The 20,087-nt window shown below is 33.5% G+C and overlaps 1 protein-coding gene across 2 annotated transcripts in view; it reads left to right on the plus strand.

Annotated features, from left to right (window-relative positions):
- LOC136041082 (vitellogenin receptor Yl-like) overlaps nt 1-20,087 on the plus strand; it is a gene marked incomplete at its 3' end in the record, with an annotated part of 238,165 nt that overhangs the window by 130,467 nt on the left and 87,611 nt on the right. For both annotated transcript variants that reach the window (XM_065725635.1, XM_065725636.1), the window contains 3 exon segments: nt 4,876-4,996; nt 13,559-13,825; nt 18,174-18,312. In XM_065725635.1, the coding sequence (XP_065581707.1) occupies nt 4,876-4,996; nt 13,559-13,825; nt 18,174-18,312 (527 nt within the window).

Consider the following 20,087-nt stretch of genomic DNA (forward strand, 5'->3'; position numbering starts at 1 on the left):
GTTTGGTGAGAGGAGGGGGAACCAGCCTCTGCTTGCTGTGATGCTCTCATCAACTTGGTGTTGCTGGCGTTTGTCTTAATTCCAAAGGAACTAGCTGCTTCGTCTATAGCATTTGCACTGGCTTGGAACTCGTCTTTTTTTCCATTCAGACGATTAATGTCATCAACATATGCAAGAAGGTCAAAAAGGTATCTCCCCTAGATTATTCGTGTGTTATTAGGGACAAGTGCCTGCACACTATTTAGGAATATTCAGAAAAAAGTGGATGAGAGGAGGTATCCTTGGAGAACATCTTTAGCACCTTGAGGTAGAAAACTCTTCAGCAAGTCCTTCACTAGTCTGCACCATTCTCCTTGCCAGGTGCAGACTAGTATGCTCCTTGCCAGGAGTATCATACATACTCCTTATAATATCGATAATATCAAAGGGATTTCCGTAGTGAGCCAAGTTATGCCAGAGACTATCTCGCCAGATTAGGTCAAAGGCTTGAAGTCGGTGAACAGTTGGCATATTTCTTTACTTACAAATACCGTTCCCTGATTTGTTTGATGACAAATATTTGGTATATAGTGGATATATTCTGACAGAATCCAGCTTGATACTCATGTATCACATGTCTTGTCATGTTTCATATGCGATCTAGGAGAATTTTGGGGAGGATTTTAACGAGTTGGTAAGTAAGTGATATGGGTCTGCAGTTGTCGCAATTGCTTTTGGATCCTTTCTTGTACAAGGAACTTTCTTGACCTCAAAAAATGATTTGGTTGAAAAGGTATTTCCGAATATTCTAACCAATTATAAAAATGATAAATGGCTAAGTGAACGAGTGATTCTGGCAGCCAAGAACAAAGACGTCCACGAAATCAACAATATTATTCTGAGCAAGATTCGAGACCAGGCAGTCATTTACAAGTCAGTCGACACAGTTCTGGAATCAAATGAAGCGGTTAACTATCCATCAGAATTTTTAAATTCGCTGGATTTCCCAGTGTTTCCACCACACGTGCTACAACTAAATATAGGCGTACCAATAATCCTGTTGCGAAATATTAACCCATCGAAGCTTTGCAACGGCACGCGACTTGCCGTAAAAAAAAAAAAAAAAAACAATGGAAAACGTAAAAAAGGCAACAATCTTGACAGGGTCTTTCGAGGGTGAGGCTTTTCTCATTCCTCACTCCTATGCAAGAGACTATGCCAGATGTCGAAGAGAACTTAGGGTAGTATTTTGTTTCCTATACAGCTATTACTATTCTTATGGTACAGATATAAGATGACTCCAGATTTTACTCTGAGCAATTCGGCTTGTATACTGCCTATCCTGGGTGCTTTATTGGATTAAGGCATTTCACAACGGCTTCTACCTCTAAATTTAAGGTTGGTTGAGGTGGTTCCTCCTTTATTTGTGCTGTAAACTTCTGAAGGACTTCAGGATCTGTATTTAGTGGAAGATTTAGGTTTTCCTGGAAATACTCTTTCCAACGATCTTGGATTCCAGCGCGAGTGGTAATTTTACACCCATTTTTATCTAAAAGATCCAGGGACTTCGTATCTTTATTATTTGCTAGCTCTTTAGTATGTTTGAACGTAAGGTGTGAGGTACCCCTTCGGAAGTCGTCTTCGCACTGCTGACACTTTTTTGCTTATTACATCTTTAAGTACCTGGCAAGTTTTCGTCTCGATTTGGCGTTTGAGTTGCTTGAATATATCCTTGCTTTCTTTATCTTGTTTGTTTCTGAGAGGTCGTTTCTTGTTGCTCCTGTCAACAATCTCTTGAGTAATCCACGGCTTGTATCAGGCAGATTCATGGCCGAGAACGAGCTCGGCAGTCTCACATATAACCATGCTACTCTGCAACACAAGCTGATCAATGTCGGCTGGCTAAATAAGTCAGATATTTCTTGCATGATCTTCGATAGTCTTTCGTTTACCTGCTCTCTATGCTCTTTTTCGCCTTCTGGTCCTTCCGGGCCTTCACGTGGAATCTTGGGACTTTTCGCTTCGATTTGACAACGGCCTTTAACCTTTGGCGAATTGATGACATGAAGAGGCTATGATTACTGTTTGAATATCCATCGAAGAGAGTAACTGTGTCTATTAACAAATATTTCCACCGGTTAGATACCAGTATGTAATCAATCACGTTGGCAGTCCTTCCACCAGGGGACCACCAAGTGACTTTTCTCTTTCGTAGGTGTTGAACATTGTATTTGTTGTAGAGGTTGTTGTCTCGGTAAATTTTCATTGAGTCGGTCTCCTCTGCTGTTGATCTGTCCAATTGCAAATTTGCACATTTGATGCGTTTGTCTACGCTGTTGTCATTTCCCAAAATCATTGAAATATCAAAGGACTATACCGAAGTCTTTCTTTGGAATGGTGTCAACCTTGCTCTGAACCTGGGAGTACTTATCTTCAGACTCCTTATCCGACCTTGACAAATAAGGAGCGTAAACCGGTATTAGAGAGAGATTCCTGTATTTACTTTTGATTCGAATCATCAATCTTCCCGAGACAGACACGACTATTACTAGAGATTTTCTTTCTGTTTTAGCTAGCAAAAAGCCGACTCCTTGCCTCTGTATTCTCTCTTGTCTGTCAGAGAGTAGGGGAGTTGTATCTCCTATATGTTCTTCGCTGTTACCTGGTAGATGCGTCTCGGGGAGACCAATTATATTGCACTTTTATTGGTTTGCTTTACGGAGGAGCATGTTTTTCTCTCCTGGTTTTCCAAGCGTCTGAGATTTGATGTTAAGTCTAGTACACAAAACTGGTCTATCAAACAGTTCGTGGTAATTAACTGTAGTAAAGAGCGACCCGGTTCAATAGTAACCTAAACTCTAAAAAATGGAATTTTGATACCAATGGTCATATAAAAAGAATCGTATTTTAATGTTGATTTTAAATATATAAGCTTCACCAAGTTTAGTCTTACCCATCAAAAGTTACGAGCCTGAGAAAATTTCCCTTATTTTAGAAAATAGGGGGAAATACCCCCTAAAAGTCATAGAATCACACCATCAGATTCAGCGTATCAGAGAACCCTACTGTAGAAGTTTCAAGCTCATATCTACAAAAATGTGGAATTTTGTATTCTTTGCCAGAAAAACGATCACGGATGCGTGTTTATTTGTTTGTTTGTTTTCGTTTTTTTCCCAGGGGTAATCCCATCCACCCAACGGTCCTAGAATGTCGTCAGAGGGCTCATTCTAAAAGAAATTAAAAATTCTAGTGCCCCTTTTAAGTGACCAAAAAAATTGGAGGGCACCTAGGCCCCCTCCCACGCTCATTTTTTCTAAATTCACCGGATCAAAATTTTGAGATAGCCATTTTGTCTAGCATAGTCGAAAATCTAATAATTATATCTTTAGGGACGACTTAATTCCCCACAGTCTCCGGAGGAGGGGCTACAAGTTACAAACTTTGACCATTGTTCACATATAGTATCGGTTATTGGGAAGTATATAGACGATTTCAGGGGGACTTTTTCTCGTTGTGGTGGGTTGGGGGGAGGGGGTTACGTGGGAGGATCTTTCCACGGAGTAATTTATCATGAGGGAAGAGAATGTCCAAGAAGGGGGCGCAGGATTTTCTAGCGTTATTTAAAAAAAAAACAATGAGAAAATAAATAAAAAAAGTTTTTTTTCAACCGTAAGTAAGGAGCAGCATTAAAAATTAAAACGAACCGAAAATATTGCGTATTTAAGGGTGTTCGTCTCCTCCACAATACTTCCCTCTTTACGCTAAAGTATTTTTAGTAATTTCTACTATTTATTCTACGGCCTTTGTGATTCAGGGGTCATTCTTAAACAATTGGGATGAAATTCAAGCATTAATGTAAAGAGCGAGGTATTGACGAGGGGAGAACCCTCTCATATACATAATAAAAACATACGAATATAGAAGTTCGTTGCGTAAGTTAATTTGTAAGTTACGTATAGGCTATTTATTACTAATAAAAACGTTCGCAAAAAAAATAAAATGTTTTGGTTGCATTTTTAAGCAACCGAAAATGGGAAGCCAACTAGGCCTACTCTCCCAAATTTTTCAAATTTTTCCGATCAAAGCTATGAGAAAGCCATTTAGCCAAAAAAATTAATATGCAAATTTCATTTAATTATTCATGTACGGTGAGCCAAAATCAAAACATCTTTTAATTCAAAAACGTTCAGAAATTAAATAAAAAACAAGTTTCTTTTAACTGTAAGTAAGGAGTGATATTAAAACTTAAAACGAGCAGAAATTATTTCGTATATGAAAGAGGTTGTCCCCTCCTCAACGCCTTGCTCTTTATGCTAAAGAGTCAAACGTTAGCTTAAAGAGCGAGGCGTTGAGGAGGGGACAACTCCTTTCATATACGGAATAATTTCTGTTCGTTCTAAGTTTTAATGCCGCTCCTTACTTGCTGTTAAAAAACTTATTTTTTTTATTTAATCGTCTGTTTGAGACGATAGATTAAAAATCAATATGGATTAGCAATAGGTTACATATTTGAAGATGGCAGAGATTTTTTTCTGGAGGGAATCAACTTTAACGCATACCGATCAGGTGACTTGCACCATTTCGTACAAAATGAATCACTAGTTTCAGAAATGTAAATGTAAACGGTTATTTAGTCCTAGTTTATGTAATTACCTACTCAGTAGTAAATCTTTGCAAGGAACGATTTTGTCTTCTATGTATTATTATATTTCTATACTTAGTAAAAAAAAAAAAAATGAAGAAAAGAATATAGGACACTAATCAGGCTATTCTGGAATTTTGAAAACTGCCTGAACTAGAAGTGTTATGTCGTAAAGTATTACCTTTAAAAAAATGTTATGCGTAAAAATTATTATTTATAATAAATAACAGATTAATTTTATATTTTTCCTTTAGACGGATGTATGCTTGGATGCTGACTGTTCAGATCTGTGCCTTCCCACTCCGAAGAAGCCATATTTCACATGTGCCTGCCCAACTGGCTTTCTTCTTGGCCCGGATGGGAGGAAGTGCAAAAGTAAAATCAACTTTCTATTTCTTTCAGAGCTTTCCTACATTTTTTTTTCTGTCTATTATTTTCTCGATTTTTTCTTACATTTTTTTTTTCATCGGAGCTTTCCTATATTCATATATTTTTGTATATTCTACTGCTACGACCTCGTTACAGAGCTAATTGTCCTGAGACAGACACTCTTTTTCCATCTTAAAATCCACTCAGTTTTTGTACATTTTTGTTTTATGTTGGCCGCCTTAAAAAAAAATCAACTATGGTTCGAGTCCTCTTTTAGAATTTTATGTCAGGCTAAGCAGGTCTGCTGGGTCAGTTGACCTTGTTAATTATCTAATCGTAGATTTGCTATAAATATACTACAAGGTCATACCTTGTAGATGTACCACAAGGTCAGTATTTTGACTTATCGTAGGTTGTTTTTATCAATTATTTAATAAATATTTGTTGATTACTTGAGGGTACATTATGTAGAAATTTAGATTATTTAATAACAATATTCTTGATATACGGTTATTTTTTCATATTGAGGGTAAGTATAAACTGCTCTTTCTTAATACACATATTGAGTGGAGTCGAAAATTTTCATTTGTAAAAAGCCTCTGCACCAATCTTTATTTATCCTTTAATTTTTTTCCTAATGCAATTTTTTTCTAATTTTTTTATTACTAAAAACGTGTATTAATTTAAAAATAAGTTTTACTGGAATGTTGGAGTAAAGCTCTATTTTAATTGGTGTAATAAGAGCAGGCTATCATTGGTTTATAAAGGGGTGTGTTTGGTGCCTCAGCACCAAGCATTATTTATTTCAGTCTTTGATTTTTTAATTCTTTATTTATTTTTCGTTTGTTTATTTTTTGTTTTGTGTAATATTTTTATTACTGTACATATGCACTAATGTGAAAAGACTATTATAAATTCAGGAAAAGCATTTCTCGTCTCTTTAACGGCTGTGGACTAGTAACATTTATAAATCCAGAGCACCTCTCCCCTGTAATGTATACTTAATCTGTGTAATGAATAGATCGACCCATAAAATAAGACAATAATAACTTGTGTGTGTATAAAAATGAAAAAAGAATGTCATGAGTGCTTCTAGAATTTGGGATACCCCCTCGTAAAACACATCTACTCTGGTCTCTTCAATCACTTTTGAATGTATATAATGAGGAAATAGGGCGTTGAAATGAAACAATTGTAACATGGGTGGTGATGAAAAGGAGAAGTAAGAGTCAGGAGGGCCTAAGGTTGGAAGTGTATTTGATATACAAGGTGCGTCCTCTCCTAAAAGATGTATCTGCTCTGGCCTCTTTAATCACTTTTAAGTGCTAATAGTGAACAAATAAACGCTCAAATGGGGACAAAACCATTTATTTAGACAGTGAAAACAGGTACAAAAGTCTAAATATTTCGATCACATATACAGCGTTCGTCATCAGTAGAAATACCCGTATTCGCTGTCTAAATAAATGGATTTATCCCCATTTGTTCGTCATAGAAAGGCAGTGTGATCTGAGAAAATGATACCTAATTTAAGGTGTTTCGTCGAAAACAAAACGCTTATAGCGATCAACTTGGCTCTTATGATGGCAAAAATTAAAGTTGGGCGTCAACGGAAAGAAATAATAGTCTGGAATGTTAATGGTCAGGAGTGCATCTGATATATGGGGTGCATCCTCCCCAAGATTTATATCTACTTAGGCCTCCTGAATGATTTTCAACCTTTATAACGACCTTCTTACAGTGATAAGGTTTTAAATGGGGAGTCGATGAAAATGTAACAAAAATGTTAGGATGGCCCTTTGTTTGGGCTGCAGCTGAAATGGGGCAATGGAGTGCCTCCTCCCCAACAAGATGTGTCTTTACAGTCTCATTTGAACCTTTGTAATGATCAAATTGGCTCTTACAGACGTAGAATTTCAAATTGGGTGTTGATTGAAAAGGGAAGAAAAAGTGTATCTGGAATGCAAGGCACTCCCTACCCAAAAAAGACGTTTATTCTGAACTTTTCAATCAATTTTGAACATACGTAATTATGAAATTGGGCCTTGCAATAAAATAATTTTAACTTGAATGATGATGAAAAGAAAAATAATATCAGGAGGACCTCAGGTCGGAGTATATATGAGATACGAGGTGCTTCCTCTTCTAAAAGATTTATCTACTTTTGCCTCTCCAATTACTTTTAAATCTTTATAACATTCAAATCGGCTCTTATAATGACAATGTTTTAAATTGGGCGTGGATTAAAAGGAAAGCAATTTCAGGAGGTGTACTAGTAATTGGTACGCACAAACTACGGTTACACCGTTGGTTGGGGCGAAGCGCTCCAACCAACTAGGTGTTGGTGTGGCGCTTCGCGCCACACCAACAGCTAGTTTATATATAATTCTCTCATCCATCCGTCCATACATCATAAAAATTTTATGATGCGACCTTTTTTGGCGACCTCAATCCCCAAATCAATCAAATCAAGTAGTTGCGGGCATCAAACCATGGCAAATTGTAGAAAAAGCCAAGATAGATAGTCCGGATGAAAGGCAAATCTGGCATAAGGCCTTTTTAGGATTGTGTGAAAATGATGTCATTTCACTTGTTTATAGATAAGTTTTTCATCCATCCGTCCATACATTATAAAAATTTTATGATGCAATTTTTTTGGTGACCTCAATCCCCAAATCAACAAAATCAAGTAGCTGCGGGCATCAAGCCATGGCTAATTGTAGAAAAAGCCAAGACAGATAGTCCGGGGCTAGAGGCAAATCTGGCATAAGCCCTTTTTAGGATATGAAAAATGAGTATGAAATTTTATTGTATGAAAAATGAGGTCATTTTACTTTTTGATACATAAGTAGATATTGAAAACCCGTAGATATTGAATTAAAATCCATAATGCTTTTTTACTGAATCTTTTGAACTTCTAATTTAGAAGCTTGTGGAAATCTAACTTTGCAGAGCATTACCCCCCTCCCTTTTTAAAAACGAAATAAAGACCTATATTTTGATTTATAATGTGGGATGTGAGTCATGTTAAAAAAAAATAGCGACGAAGACCACACTGCCTTTCCATAACAAACAAATACAAAGTAGAAACAATAGGGAAAATCTTTTCAAGACAGTGGAAATCATTGTCTTGTGGAAATCATACATAAACAGGGTATTCCCTTAAGACCTATCGTAGCGTGTACTAAAGCCCCCGCTGCCAATATTGGGAAATGGCTTTGCATAGCTTTCAAACCTTTATCGGATTCCCAATATTCCAAGATTCGTAATTCGGCAGATTTGGTTGAAAAACTTAGTAACACAAGTATTTCAGAAAACACAATAGTTAGTAGTTTCGACATTGTTTCCATGTATACTAATATAGATGTGACTATTTCTGAGGAGTTATTAAAAAATAAAAATAGAAGAAAATTACCATTTAATCGAGGTTTCAGCGACGGGAATCGATTGTGAAGTTTTGATGACTCTGGTTAAAAATTGTAATAAGTTTTCTATGTATTTTCAATTTTGTGATTCTTTTTATCAGCAAAACCGGCAAAAAATTAAATTCAATAAAAGACTAAAAATGGAAAAAATTGAAATCACATACCTAACAAACAATAATGTGAGTTATTCGCCAATATCTACAATTTGCACAAAATCCAAACAAATTTGAACTGCAAAAAACGGATACTAACAAACAACAGTTGGTTCAGTTGTTCGTTAGTATCCGTCGTTGGCAGTTCAATTTTGTCTGGATTTTGTGCAAATCGCGGATATTGGTGAATAACTCACTTTATTGTTAGTTAGGTGTTTGATTTTAATTCTTTTAATTTCTGCTCTTTTATTGAATTTAATTTTTTGCCGGTTTTCTTTCATTGGTTTTGTTGTACTTTCCATGCTTGTTTTTTTCCTCGATCATATTATTTTGTTCGCGCTGACGAAGAGAGGTGGTTGTTCTCTCGAAATATTCGCTTTCTGTTTTTTCTTCAGTATTTTCATTTGGCTTTTAAAAACCCATTTTTGGTCGGTTTTCTTTCTTTATGAAATAAATTAATTTTTTTGTATTAAACATTTAATTTAGAATTTTAGATATATTTAAAACAATTAAATAAACAACAATAAAATAAATAAAATGACAATACAAAAATAATAAAATTAAATAATCATATAAAAGTGAAAAATTAAATAAATGAAAAAGTGCAAAATAAAAAGTAAGATCAAAAATTTTATCCGAAAAGTTATGGTTTGCATTAGTGTTTTAGATATAGTTACCAGGGGACCGAGAAAGAGTTTTTATTAATCTTTTTCACAACAAAACTTTTATTTTATTCGGCTAACCTTTTTGAATATCAAAATATTCTTTTATACTATTAACAATAATACCAAATTGTAATGGGTTATTTAAGATATTTAGCACATATAAGAATGATAATCTGTTTCTTTCATGTAAGCAGAAGTGTAAACATGTGTTAAAAGTGTATTGCGTCTGTCATCTATTTTGAAACGATCGGTTTTATAGATGGCGTAAGAGTAAATAGTGGAATTATCGTGATCTTTATTTTTTCCAAAATTAAGGGCCTTAATGAATTTTCCCAAGTCGTGACCTGTCAAGATCCCAAAAATGGTAGTGTATCAATTTTCTAAATTAAAAAAAATATTGTGCCCTTTTTCGAAAGCAATTACTTATATATATTTATACATATATATATATATATATATATATATATATATATATATATATATATATATATATATATATATATATATATATATATATATATATATATATATATATATATATATACATATCATGAAAAGAGAAATCACCAATGCTACAGCACAAACACAAAAAAAAAAAAAAAAAAAAAAAAAAAAAAAAAAAAAAAAAAAAAAAAAAGAGAGACAGAAGGAGAAAAGGAAGACTGTTTTCCTAAATTAGTGATTAGTATAGACCAGCACTTGAATGAGGCCTTAACCCTACTCATCCATACAATCACATAGGTCAAACAGCATAGCCAAACACAATCAACCATAAAGAATAATCCATGGACAGGCAGTCATGTCGTCAATAAGTATAAGTCGTCATTTACCAAACAATAAAAAAAAATAATATAGACAAATAATTCAGAGGCAACACCCAACATAAGGGCTCATCAGGAGAATACACTGGCCTATATAGGGTTTCGCCACTCTAAATTCTCTACCCAGCACAGTGTTTTGGCTACCACAGAATATCCATGGCATCCCCGCGTCAGGTATCACCCCCAAAATACATGCCTATGAAAAAAAAAAAAAAACAGCAAATGTAAAACAACCAAGTAAAACCAAAACAAGCTTATCCTGTTAATATATCCCTCCCTTTAGCAACAATAGGTAAACTAAATATTATAAATTTTACCAAATCACAAATATTAACGCATTGCAAAAAACCTGAATGAACTAAACAATTATATAATTCATCTTTACCATGTGGCTAATTTTTTAAAAATTCCGCTCAAATAGAAACACAATTCAAAATAAATGGCGCTGTGACAGCATTTCTCGAACCTCCGAAATTAGTTAAAAATTTCTTTAAGTATTTCTAGATAATTCTTTTGATATTTATTTAAAAGTTCGTTATAATGAAAACTAAATTTTTTAAATTGCCAAGTTAATTTATTTGCAGAAAAACCTCTTGATATCAATTTTTGGCTTAAGATTTTACATCTATTTTTAAAATCAATATAATTACTACAAATCCTTGCATAACGAAGTAACTGTGAGAAAAACGCTGAATATGTGACATTTGAGTGTATATTACTTTCAGGGAATGGGAAACTAATCACTTCAAAATCAAAATCATCCGTTTTATTATACATTTTAAAACTTAATTTATTATTATCACAAATATTAATATTTAAATCTAAGAAATGATCTTCATGACCAGCGCCATGACTAGGCTCAAGAATAAGCTCTGATGGATATATATTTTTAGAAATATCAATGAAATCCTTACAATTTAAGACCAAAATATCATCTAAATATCTTTTATTATTTGACAAAGCATGTTTTAAAGTAATTGGATTATTCTTATCCATCATATATTTATATTCTAGTTGACTTAAAAACAAGTCAGCTATAAATGGGCTGGCATTCCCCCCCATGGGAATTCCCATAATTTGCTTGTACAAATCACCCCCAAATCTTATATAAGTATTGTATAAAACAAATTCCAATAACTCAAAAATCATATCCAAGCTGTAACATCTCAAGTTAACTGTAGTATTAAAGCAGTTTGTCCATATGGCTTTTTTATTATAACTGTCTATTTTTAAGAACCTTTTACTAGATAAGAGGAAAGATTTCTTTATAACAGTTTTTAAATTATCAAACACTAAATTGAGTGATAAATTAGTATACATTGTCGCAAAATCGAAAGACTCAATTCTTTTAGCTGAAACCATTGTTAAAGAATCTATCACCTGCAGTGAATTATTAACACTCCAATATGGATTAAAATTCGAAAATTTTTTAATACCAGAACAATAGGTTTTAAGTTTATTTACAATTTCCTTTAAAATTAAAGAGAGGTCAGTAGCAGCAATGCGGGTTGGACATTTAGCTGCTCCAGCAATAAACCGTGGTTTAGGGGGATTCTTATGAAATTTTACAGTCCAATATAGGAAAGGGAACTTTTTATCATTGTCATTTATTTTAATATTAAAATTTTTAAAAAGTAATTCTTCAGTCTTTTCAATTAAATTCTCATCCTCTATATTTACCTTTTCATAAACATTAGTTGTGCATAACTCCCTTTTTAAGATATCACAATACAGCTTCTGACAAATTATGGCAAAATTATTATTAGCTTTATCCACTGGCACAATAAATCAATTACACACAAATAGCAATCAGCAAAAAAAAAAAAAATCATTATAATAACAATGTTACATTTAAACATGTCAAAATTGTTGTGTGTAAATCACACTTGACCAAGAGAGAGGCGACGGCTCAGAAAGCACCAAAGTGATGGGATTATCCGAAGCAAGTATCCTTGTCTGGATAGAAAGAGAAGATTTTCTACGCAGCTCAGGAAAAGATGGTAGGCCACCACCAACAAACCCAGTGTACCCAATTCTTCAGTTGGGACGGGGGTCAGTGGCGTGACTCTGTAAGCTTAGCCATAGTCGACCCAGCTCTAAATGGGTACCTGGAGAAATCTGGGGAAGGTAAACAGGAAGGGTGTGTGAAAGCACAGGATGGCTGGCCCCCAACCCCCCATTGCACTTCCTGGCTGAAGGGCCAAGAAACGGAGATCAGCACCGCCGGTAGGGACTGTAAAGTCTAATGCCGTATCCTTTACCTTACCTTACCTTACCAACAAACCTTCCAGATGCACTACAATTCAAAGGAAGATTAAGAAGCCACCGTAAAGAATTGTTATAAAGAACCCGAAGAGAATTCTCACACCTAACAGACAGAGATTGTACAAAAGCTAGACTGTACAACGGAGTTATAGAAAAGGTACATTTTCAGGCCACTGTTTTTCAAAGTTTTTAAGGGGGCAGCTGTCCTGGACATTCTTGCGGTCATTCTTTGGATGAATATCTAAAGGGGGTTATGCAGGTTTGAAGATCGTTTTCTAAAATGGCTTGTCTCTAGTAAATGGCTCTTTTCTAATAATTTTCTCCATCGTTATCACCAACAAACATTCCAGATGCACTACAATTCAATGGAAGATTAAGAAGCCACCGTAAAGTATTGTTATAAAGAACCCGAAGAGAATTCTCACACATAACAGACAGAGATTGTACAAAAGCAAGACCATACAACGGAGTGCAGTAAGCTCTGAAAAGAAAGCATCTTACAGAAGGGTCCCAACTCCCGCACTTACGAATGAGGTGGTTAGCCCTCCAGCACAGCGAACGTGAAAGTGCCTTAACATGAAGCTCATCACTCACGAGTTGGAGCCACTGTTAATCCAGGATGTTTGTAGGATCCAACAAAAGATAATGACACTCCAGAAAGCCAAGCCATAGGGATATGTTTCAAAGGAGTTCCCCGGGGAATAAACGCCATACACTGGGTCTTAGCTGTGTTGATCACGATATCATTGGCTGACGCATACTCATCACATATATACAAATATTGTTCGTTTAGTAAATAGATTTAAAGCTAAAAACCATATTTTTAGAACCGACGATCAGAGACTTGTAATTTTTCCAGTCCTCGATATTTTAGTTTTGCATATTTAGAAAAAAGTATTAAAGCCAGGTACATCAATCCTCCCGGAATTGGCACAAATAAAAAAGCCTAAAATATGAAAGTTTCATTTATGTAGCTCAGATATTTTCTTTTCAAAGGTTGTCATTTTTCTGGTCCCAGATATTTCAATGTTTGTTATTTAGAAAAGAAAATTATTAAAGCCAGTTGAATAAACATTCTAGGAATTGAGAATTACTTCCTAATTTTTTCAGGGAACTCAGAGAGTCTCATCACATAGCTCAACTACTTAAATATTTTCAAAGGTTTTTCAGGAAAACGACTGTTTATTGTTGTGTTTTGAAGTACATATAAATTTATTACAAAAAATATCAATGTTTATAGAATCTGAAGACCACGAACTTGTCATGGTGTCAGTCCCTGGTCGGTTCATTCTCATTGACCCCCATATCCTCGGAGAAGGCATTATAAAAACTTTCAATCTTCAAAAGTATACAGACATGGTGACGGCAATGGCATATGACCCTGTCACAAGTTCCATAATTTTTGCTGAAAGTGATTCGGAAATGATATTTCAATTTCATTTGAGGCATCAGAAGATACAGCCTCTTTATAACGTGAGATCAGTTGCCATAGAAAGTATATCGATCGGTAAGTCAGTTACATTCTAATATTTACCTTTTTTAATTATTTATTTTATTATTTAGTATCTTACTATTTTTAATATTTAATATTTACTAATGGATTCTAAAAATTTTTAGGGTAAGCCAGACGTATTATTTTTCCAAATAAAAATCTTTGAAATTTGTCAATACGGATGTATTTCACTTCATTTTTTTCAATGTATATTTTGAAAGCTGCTGTATGCACTGGTTAATAAATAAAAGACGAAAAACAAAATTAAAATAAAAAGATGAAATTAAGTTCAAGTTTTTATTTCAACATTCACAAATAAATAAATAAAATACAACACTTTCGCGCTGGGAAAAACCTATGAGGGTTTGTATTCGCGTGAAAGTCCACATATCTACTTACCTATAATAACAAATACAATCTCTCTTACTCATTAATACAAAGCTCTCCCTCCCCCCTTTCAATAACAAATTTTGTTGGGAGCTTAAACGATTGTTTGCTGTTAAAAAATGGATACTGGGACCTAATGCCCTTCCTTTGGAATTATATATCAATTATTTATTATTTATCAATTAATTATAATTAGTAAATACTTTCAAACATTTTGAAACTGTTGAAACATCTACTTATAATGTTTTCAAAAAATCAAACGTAAAAGAGTTAAAGATGAATTAAATTAGGTAAGGTCAGGAATTATTTCTTCGATTGAATATTAGTTGAATAAATTGTTTTGTTTTGTCATTGGTTTAATTAGTTTTATTAGGTGAGATATTGAATGTTCAGGGAGAAAGAAAAAACCCACTGTTAAGGTTAAAATAATTTACATATTGGAAAGGCGTATTTTTGACGTAAAATCTGCAATTAATTATTTTTTCCAAAACCACACTGCCTTTCTATGACGAATAAATAAACTTTCAAACAGGATTAGTCCATTTGTTAGACAGAGAAAACAGATACAAAAGTCTGGATATTTTAGTTCAGCGACGGTCATCATCAGAAATATTGCAGACGATCGCTGTATATTCTCTTGAAATATCCAGACTTTTGTGTCTGTTTTCACAGTCTAATAAATGGACTAATCCCCATTTGAATATTTATTTGTTCGTGATAGAGAAGGCGTGTGGATTTTCGAAGAGGGAAATGGGAGCGAAAGGGATATTTCATGTATATGGTTCTCAATTGTTACACTTTATACATATTGTGTCACAGTGTTAAAGATGTTAAAATTATTTTTTCAATTGAATAAATTTTCAATTGAATATTTAATTCATTTCAATGAATTAAATGTTTAGTTTTTGTTATTAGTTAAATTAGTTTAAATAAGTGAGGTGGTATTGCGAAAGGAAAAAACCCTATTCTTATGGTTAAAGTAAATTATATTCTGAGAAGTTGTGGATGTCTTGAAGAGAGAAATGGAAACTATTTCATGTTTTCATTTTGTTTTAATTTCATTCCAACTATTTCATTTCATGTTTATGGTTTTCAACATGCACTTTGTAGCAAAACAGCGTGTTTTTAGTTTAGTTAGTTTATTTTATTTTAAATTGATTTAGTTTCTTTAAACTTTTTAATATTCAAACCAGGCTGAGTCTCAAACGTTAACCTTTCCTAGTTCTGCTAGTGCCTAGACCGGAGGCCTTGATTAAGAAATATTTCAGCTTGTTTTGTTAGCGCGCTAGACTTGAGACCCTTTGTCCGCGAGTGGTTCGAGTCCTGGTGTCACTGATTGTTTGGTTTGAATATGTTGATCAGTGGCATAACTCTGTAACCTCAGCCAGAGTTGACCCAAGTCTAAATGTGTACTATGAATATGTTGATCAGTGAATATGTTGATTCACTGATCAATCTCAGTGATTGCAACCTCAGTTGATTGTAACCTCAGCCAGAGTTGACCCAAGTATAAATGTGTACTATGAATATGTTGATCAGTGAATATGTGTACTATGAATATGTTGATCAGTGGCATAACTCTGTAATCTCAGTCAGAGTTGACCCAAGTCTAAATGTGTACCTGGAGAAATCTGGGGAAGGTAAACAGGAAAAGTAGGTGAAAGCACAGTAAGGGTTTTCACAAACATGCAGGGAAAAAGAAATTTTATCCTGCATGTTATGTTCGACAGAGCATGATCACCACAAGTCATAAACAAGAATTTGAATAACGTAATGCAATAACACTTTTCGCAAGCCATCTGTATTTGGTACAAATTAAACGTTTTTAGAACAAATATAAAGAGATTTAAAATAAAATACAAAGAACATTTTTAACTATAGTCGACAACAATACACTGAAATCAAAGGTTAAGTGTAGTGTTTCCATGTAGATGCGTCATCTTTGAAATTCCATCCATGGACACTACTAATGCCATCATCTGAGGAACAGTAAGAAATTATTCTAGGTTCTTCTGTATGCATGCTAATAACACAAAACATAAAATATCCACTCGCTTTAACAATAAAAGAGAGAACTGAAGTCTTTTACCATATTCTTTATAGAAATTTAAACAATTTGAAATAATTTCTTAGATCAGACTGCTTTTTTATTTACAGAATTTAAGAGAGAGAAAAGCGGGTATAATTTAAATAGAATAGTGGAACAAAAAAAAACAACAACAAGCTTGGAATAGCTAAAACTCGAATATTTCTACTCCGCGTCCGGAAGCCTCCATCAATGGAAATAAAAAAATAAAGTCAAACCAAATCTTACTTCAAAACTAATTTACTTGAGTTTTAATTTATTTTTCCGGTTATAAAGGTCTTCCGGGCTGGGAGTCGAAATATTTGGACTTTTATTATTTAAAGTTTTTTTTTGTTCCACTGTTTTGTTTAAATTATACCCGTTCTTACTTAAATTAAACCATTTGAGCCACTGATAGTACAGCCTTACTTATATGAAATGTCTTTGATCGGATAAAAATAACCGCACGACGTTATAACGTTATAATTACGTTAAGCTATTGAAAGGAAAGTTTTTATTTTATGTCTTTGTCAAAGCGTCAATGACAGCCAATGAAAACTACTCTTGTCGAGTCTTTTCAGTTTTTACGATCCCTCTGGTCGGAATTTGGTACTTATGGTAGATTTTATAATACTCGCAATACAGGAGCGTGCACATTGGCATTGCGTATGCATGGCGGATATATGAAACAGTACCAGAAATTCCAAATTCCAACCAGAAAAATCGTAAAATTGTGATTTTACTCGACAAAGATTGGTTTATGTAAAATTAAATATTCGAAAAAGGGCTTATTCTTAATGTTATAAAATTTTAAACAGAAAATCGAAAAAATCTGCAGTGTCGGAAGAAATGTTTAGAGATTATAAGACTTCATTTTTGTCTAATAAATGACATTTTGTAATAGAAATGTAGCGTTATAAAGTGTTGCTAGATTCTTAAGACATTCTCAAGCTAAAATGTTTCCACTTTTCCCATTTTCGCTCCCCCCCCCTCCCAATACGCCTCGTTAAGTGTTTGCCTGTCCAAGGTCATTTTTTGTCTTTAAGGATAAAGATATATTTTCAACAACAAAAGAAGTCAAAACTAATATAATGCATTGATCCCTACAAAGGCTCTATGATAGGTGAAAACGGGAGAAAATACAAATACTAATCAAATACTAACTCGTAAACCATAAATAGAAAAGGAAAATGTTATGGAGGAAGAGATAGAGGAAGAAAGAAAGAGGGAAAGGTCTCAGCAGTTTACTAGAATTTATCCTGATCATTTGGCAAAAACTGAACTGGCAACCAATGATCAAAAATGAATCGGAAACCGAATTTTTTGTTTTCAAGACGTGTTTGAGACAAAAAGTCTTTTGGTTTTCAAAGGTGGAAAATTAAACAAATAAAAATAAAATGACAAAAAACGTCTCGATGAATATATAATTGATTTAGGGCATTTTCTATGTATGTAGTATTTAAGGCAGTTCTTCTTAAATTTATGTATGCAGTTATTTTAATTAATAATAATTATAAGATTAATAAGATATAATAATAATTATAGGATTAATAAGATTAAATAATGATAATTATTTATAATAATAAATTATAAGATGATGATTTTTAACAGGAGAGACCTTCAGAGCTCTGGGTTCCATTTTTCTACATATGTGTACTCGTGCATGTAATGCGAGTGAAAAACAAAATTAAATAAGGGAAACATCCATCAATTTTTTTAAATATATTTTTAGTCCGATCGATTTGAATGACATATCGGTATGAATGATGTTTTCGTTCGGGATAAAGGATATATAGAATGCGTATGATTTTGAAATCCGATTCATAGATATTCTACACATCGAACTGATATTTTATTTTTATTTTAGAGGACCGAGCAGGCCTAACATAATATATTAAATCATACTTTTAGATGACTCGACTGGAAACATATACCTAGCAGACGCTGAACATGAGCAGATTCTTTTGTTGGACTCAATGGGTCGATACAGAAAAGTTGTAATTTCTAACTTAACCATGCCCATAGGCCTCTCCGTTGTGTCAAAATACGGGTAAGTGTAGTTTCACAGTTTCGCTTCTTTTTTTCAGTTTTAATTCTGTTTTTAAGCAAGATAACCTCTTACGCTCAAACTGAAGAAAAAACATCAGGAATTTTGTTGTCTTGGGGCTTCAAACTGCACTCCTTTGGGCTATTTATTCTACTCTCCCTAGCTTTACAAGTTTCTTTATTCTCAGTATCTACACTACTCCTTTTTGATCACACTGTTTTTTTTTCTTTTTTTTTTTCTTTTTTTTACTAAGCCCCACAGTCGTATCAAAACTATTGGTAAGTGTGTTTCGGTGGTTTAGCCTCTTTCCTTTTTTTATGCTACTTTTATGCAGGATAAGCCCCCCCCCCTACTAAAATTTGAGGAAATTTTGTAATCTTGCGCTTGAAACTGCACTTTTTCCTTTGGTCTATATACTTTTTACTTGACTAACTATTTCTGAATATTCATTATTCTCAATATGCACACTACTCTTTGTAAATGACACCATTTTTGTTGCTAAGCCTTGTAGTTTAAGCAGTTTTGTCTCTTTTCTCGTTCATTTTACTCTACTTTTGAGCTGAATGAAGTGCATGGCTTGCTTTATCTTTGCAAGATTCACTATTCTCAGTATCCACAATACTCATTCTAGGTGGTATATTTTTCTTCTTGTTTTTATTAATTCTTGCAGCTATATCAAAATATGTGGAAGTGCAGTTAAGTGTTTTTGCTTCTTGTATTATCTTTTTTTCACCCTGCTTATAAGAAGAATAAATTCCCTTTCCTCCTCCCTCCAATTTGGAAAAAGGGAAATTTCAAAATCTTACGGCCTAAAACTTTATTCTTTTTCCTTTGGTCTGTTTAATTTGTCTGCTTTAACTATGCATGATTCACTTTTCTCAATATACACACTATTCCTTTTAGATGACACTTTTTTTTTTTACTAAGCTTCAAAGTCGTGTCAAAACACGACTTTGGTTAGTATAGTTGGGCAGTTTAACTTCTTTTTTTTTTTTTTTTTTTTTTTTTACTCCGCTTTGACTCAGAATAAACAGCTCACCCCTCCACAAAATTACGTACATATTCTCAATATACACAATCCTCCTTGTGGATGATACTATTGCTTAGTAAGCCTCATTGTCGTATCAAAATATCAGTAATAGTTGGGTGGTTTTATCTTTTTTTTTACATAAATAATTTCTGAGACGGCAGTGGCTAATCATGAAAAAATAAAAAATCACAAAGAAGAGAGAAACGAGGAGAATAACATCCAGTGAAAAACAGAAGAAGAATTATACAGATATTTCGGTTGAGGCCATCGCTCAACCGTCCACACTGCAGAATAAAAAAAAATTGCAGATATAAGTCCAAAAGACAATATAAAATCAAACCTCAAAATAAACACTGAAACTAAAATAAAGGACCCTTTCGAAGTAGCGATGAAAGGATAACTAAATAGAAAATACAATACTGAATGGTATTTCCCAATTTCATTCTGTGTAAAACAAAAGCAACAATTATTTCTTTTGTTTTTCTCTGGTTTTTATTTTCTTTGTTTCTCTCTTCTTTGCATTATTTTGTTTTGTCTTTTTTACTCCACAGTATAAACCGCTCACCGCTCTACAAAATTGCACATATATTTTCAATATACACGCTGTTCCTTGTAAATGACACTTTTTTTTTAAATGACATTTAAAAAATTAAATTTTAATTTAAAATTTAAAATTTAAATTTTTTTGTAAATGACACTTTTTTTTGCACTTTTTTTTACTAAGCCTCTCAGTTTAAGCAGTAGTGCT

The sequence above is a fragment of the Artemia franciscana genome, chromosome 21 (genome assembly GCF_032884065.1).
Source record: "Artemia franciscana chromosome 21, ASM3288406v1, whole genome shotgun sequence".
Taxonomy (NCBI): Eukaryota; Metazoa; Arthropoda; class Branchiopoda; order Anostraca; family Artemiidae; genus Artemia; species Artemia franciscana.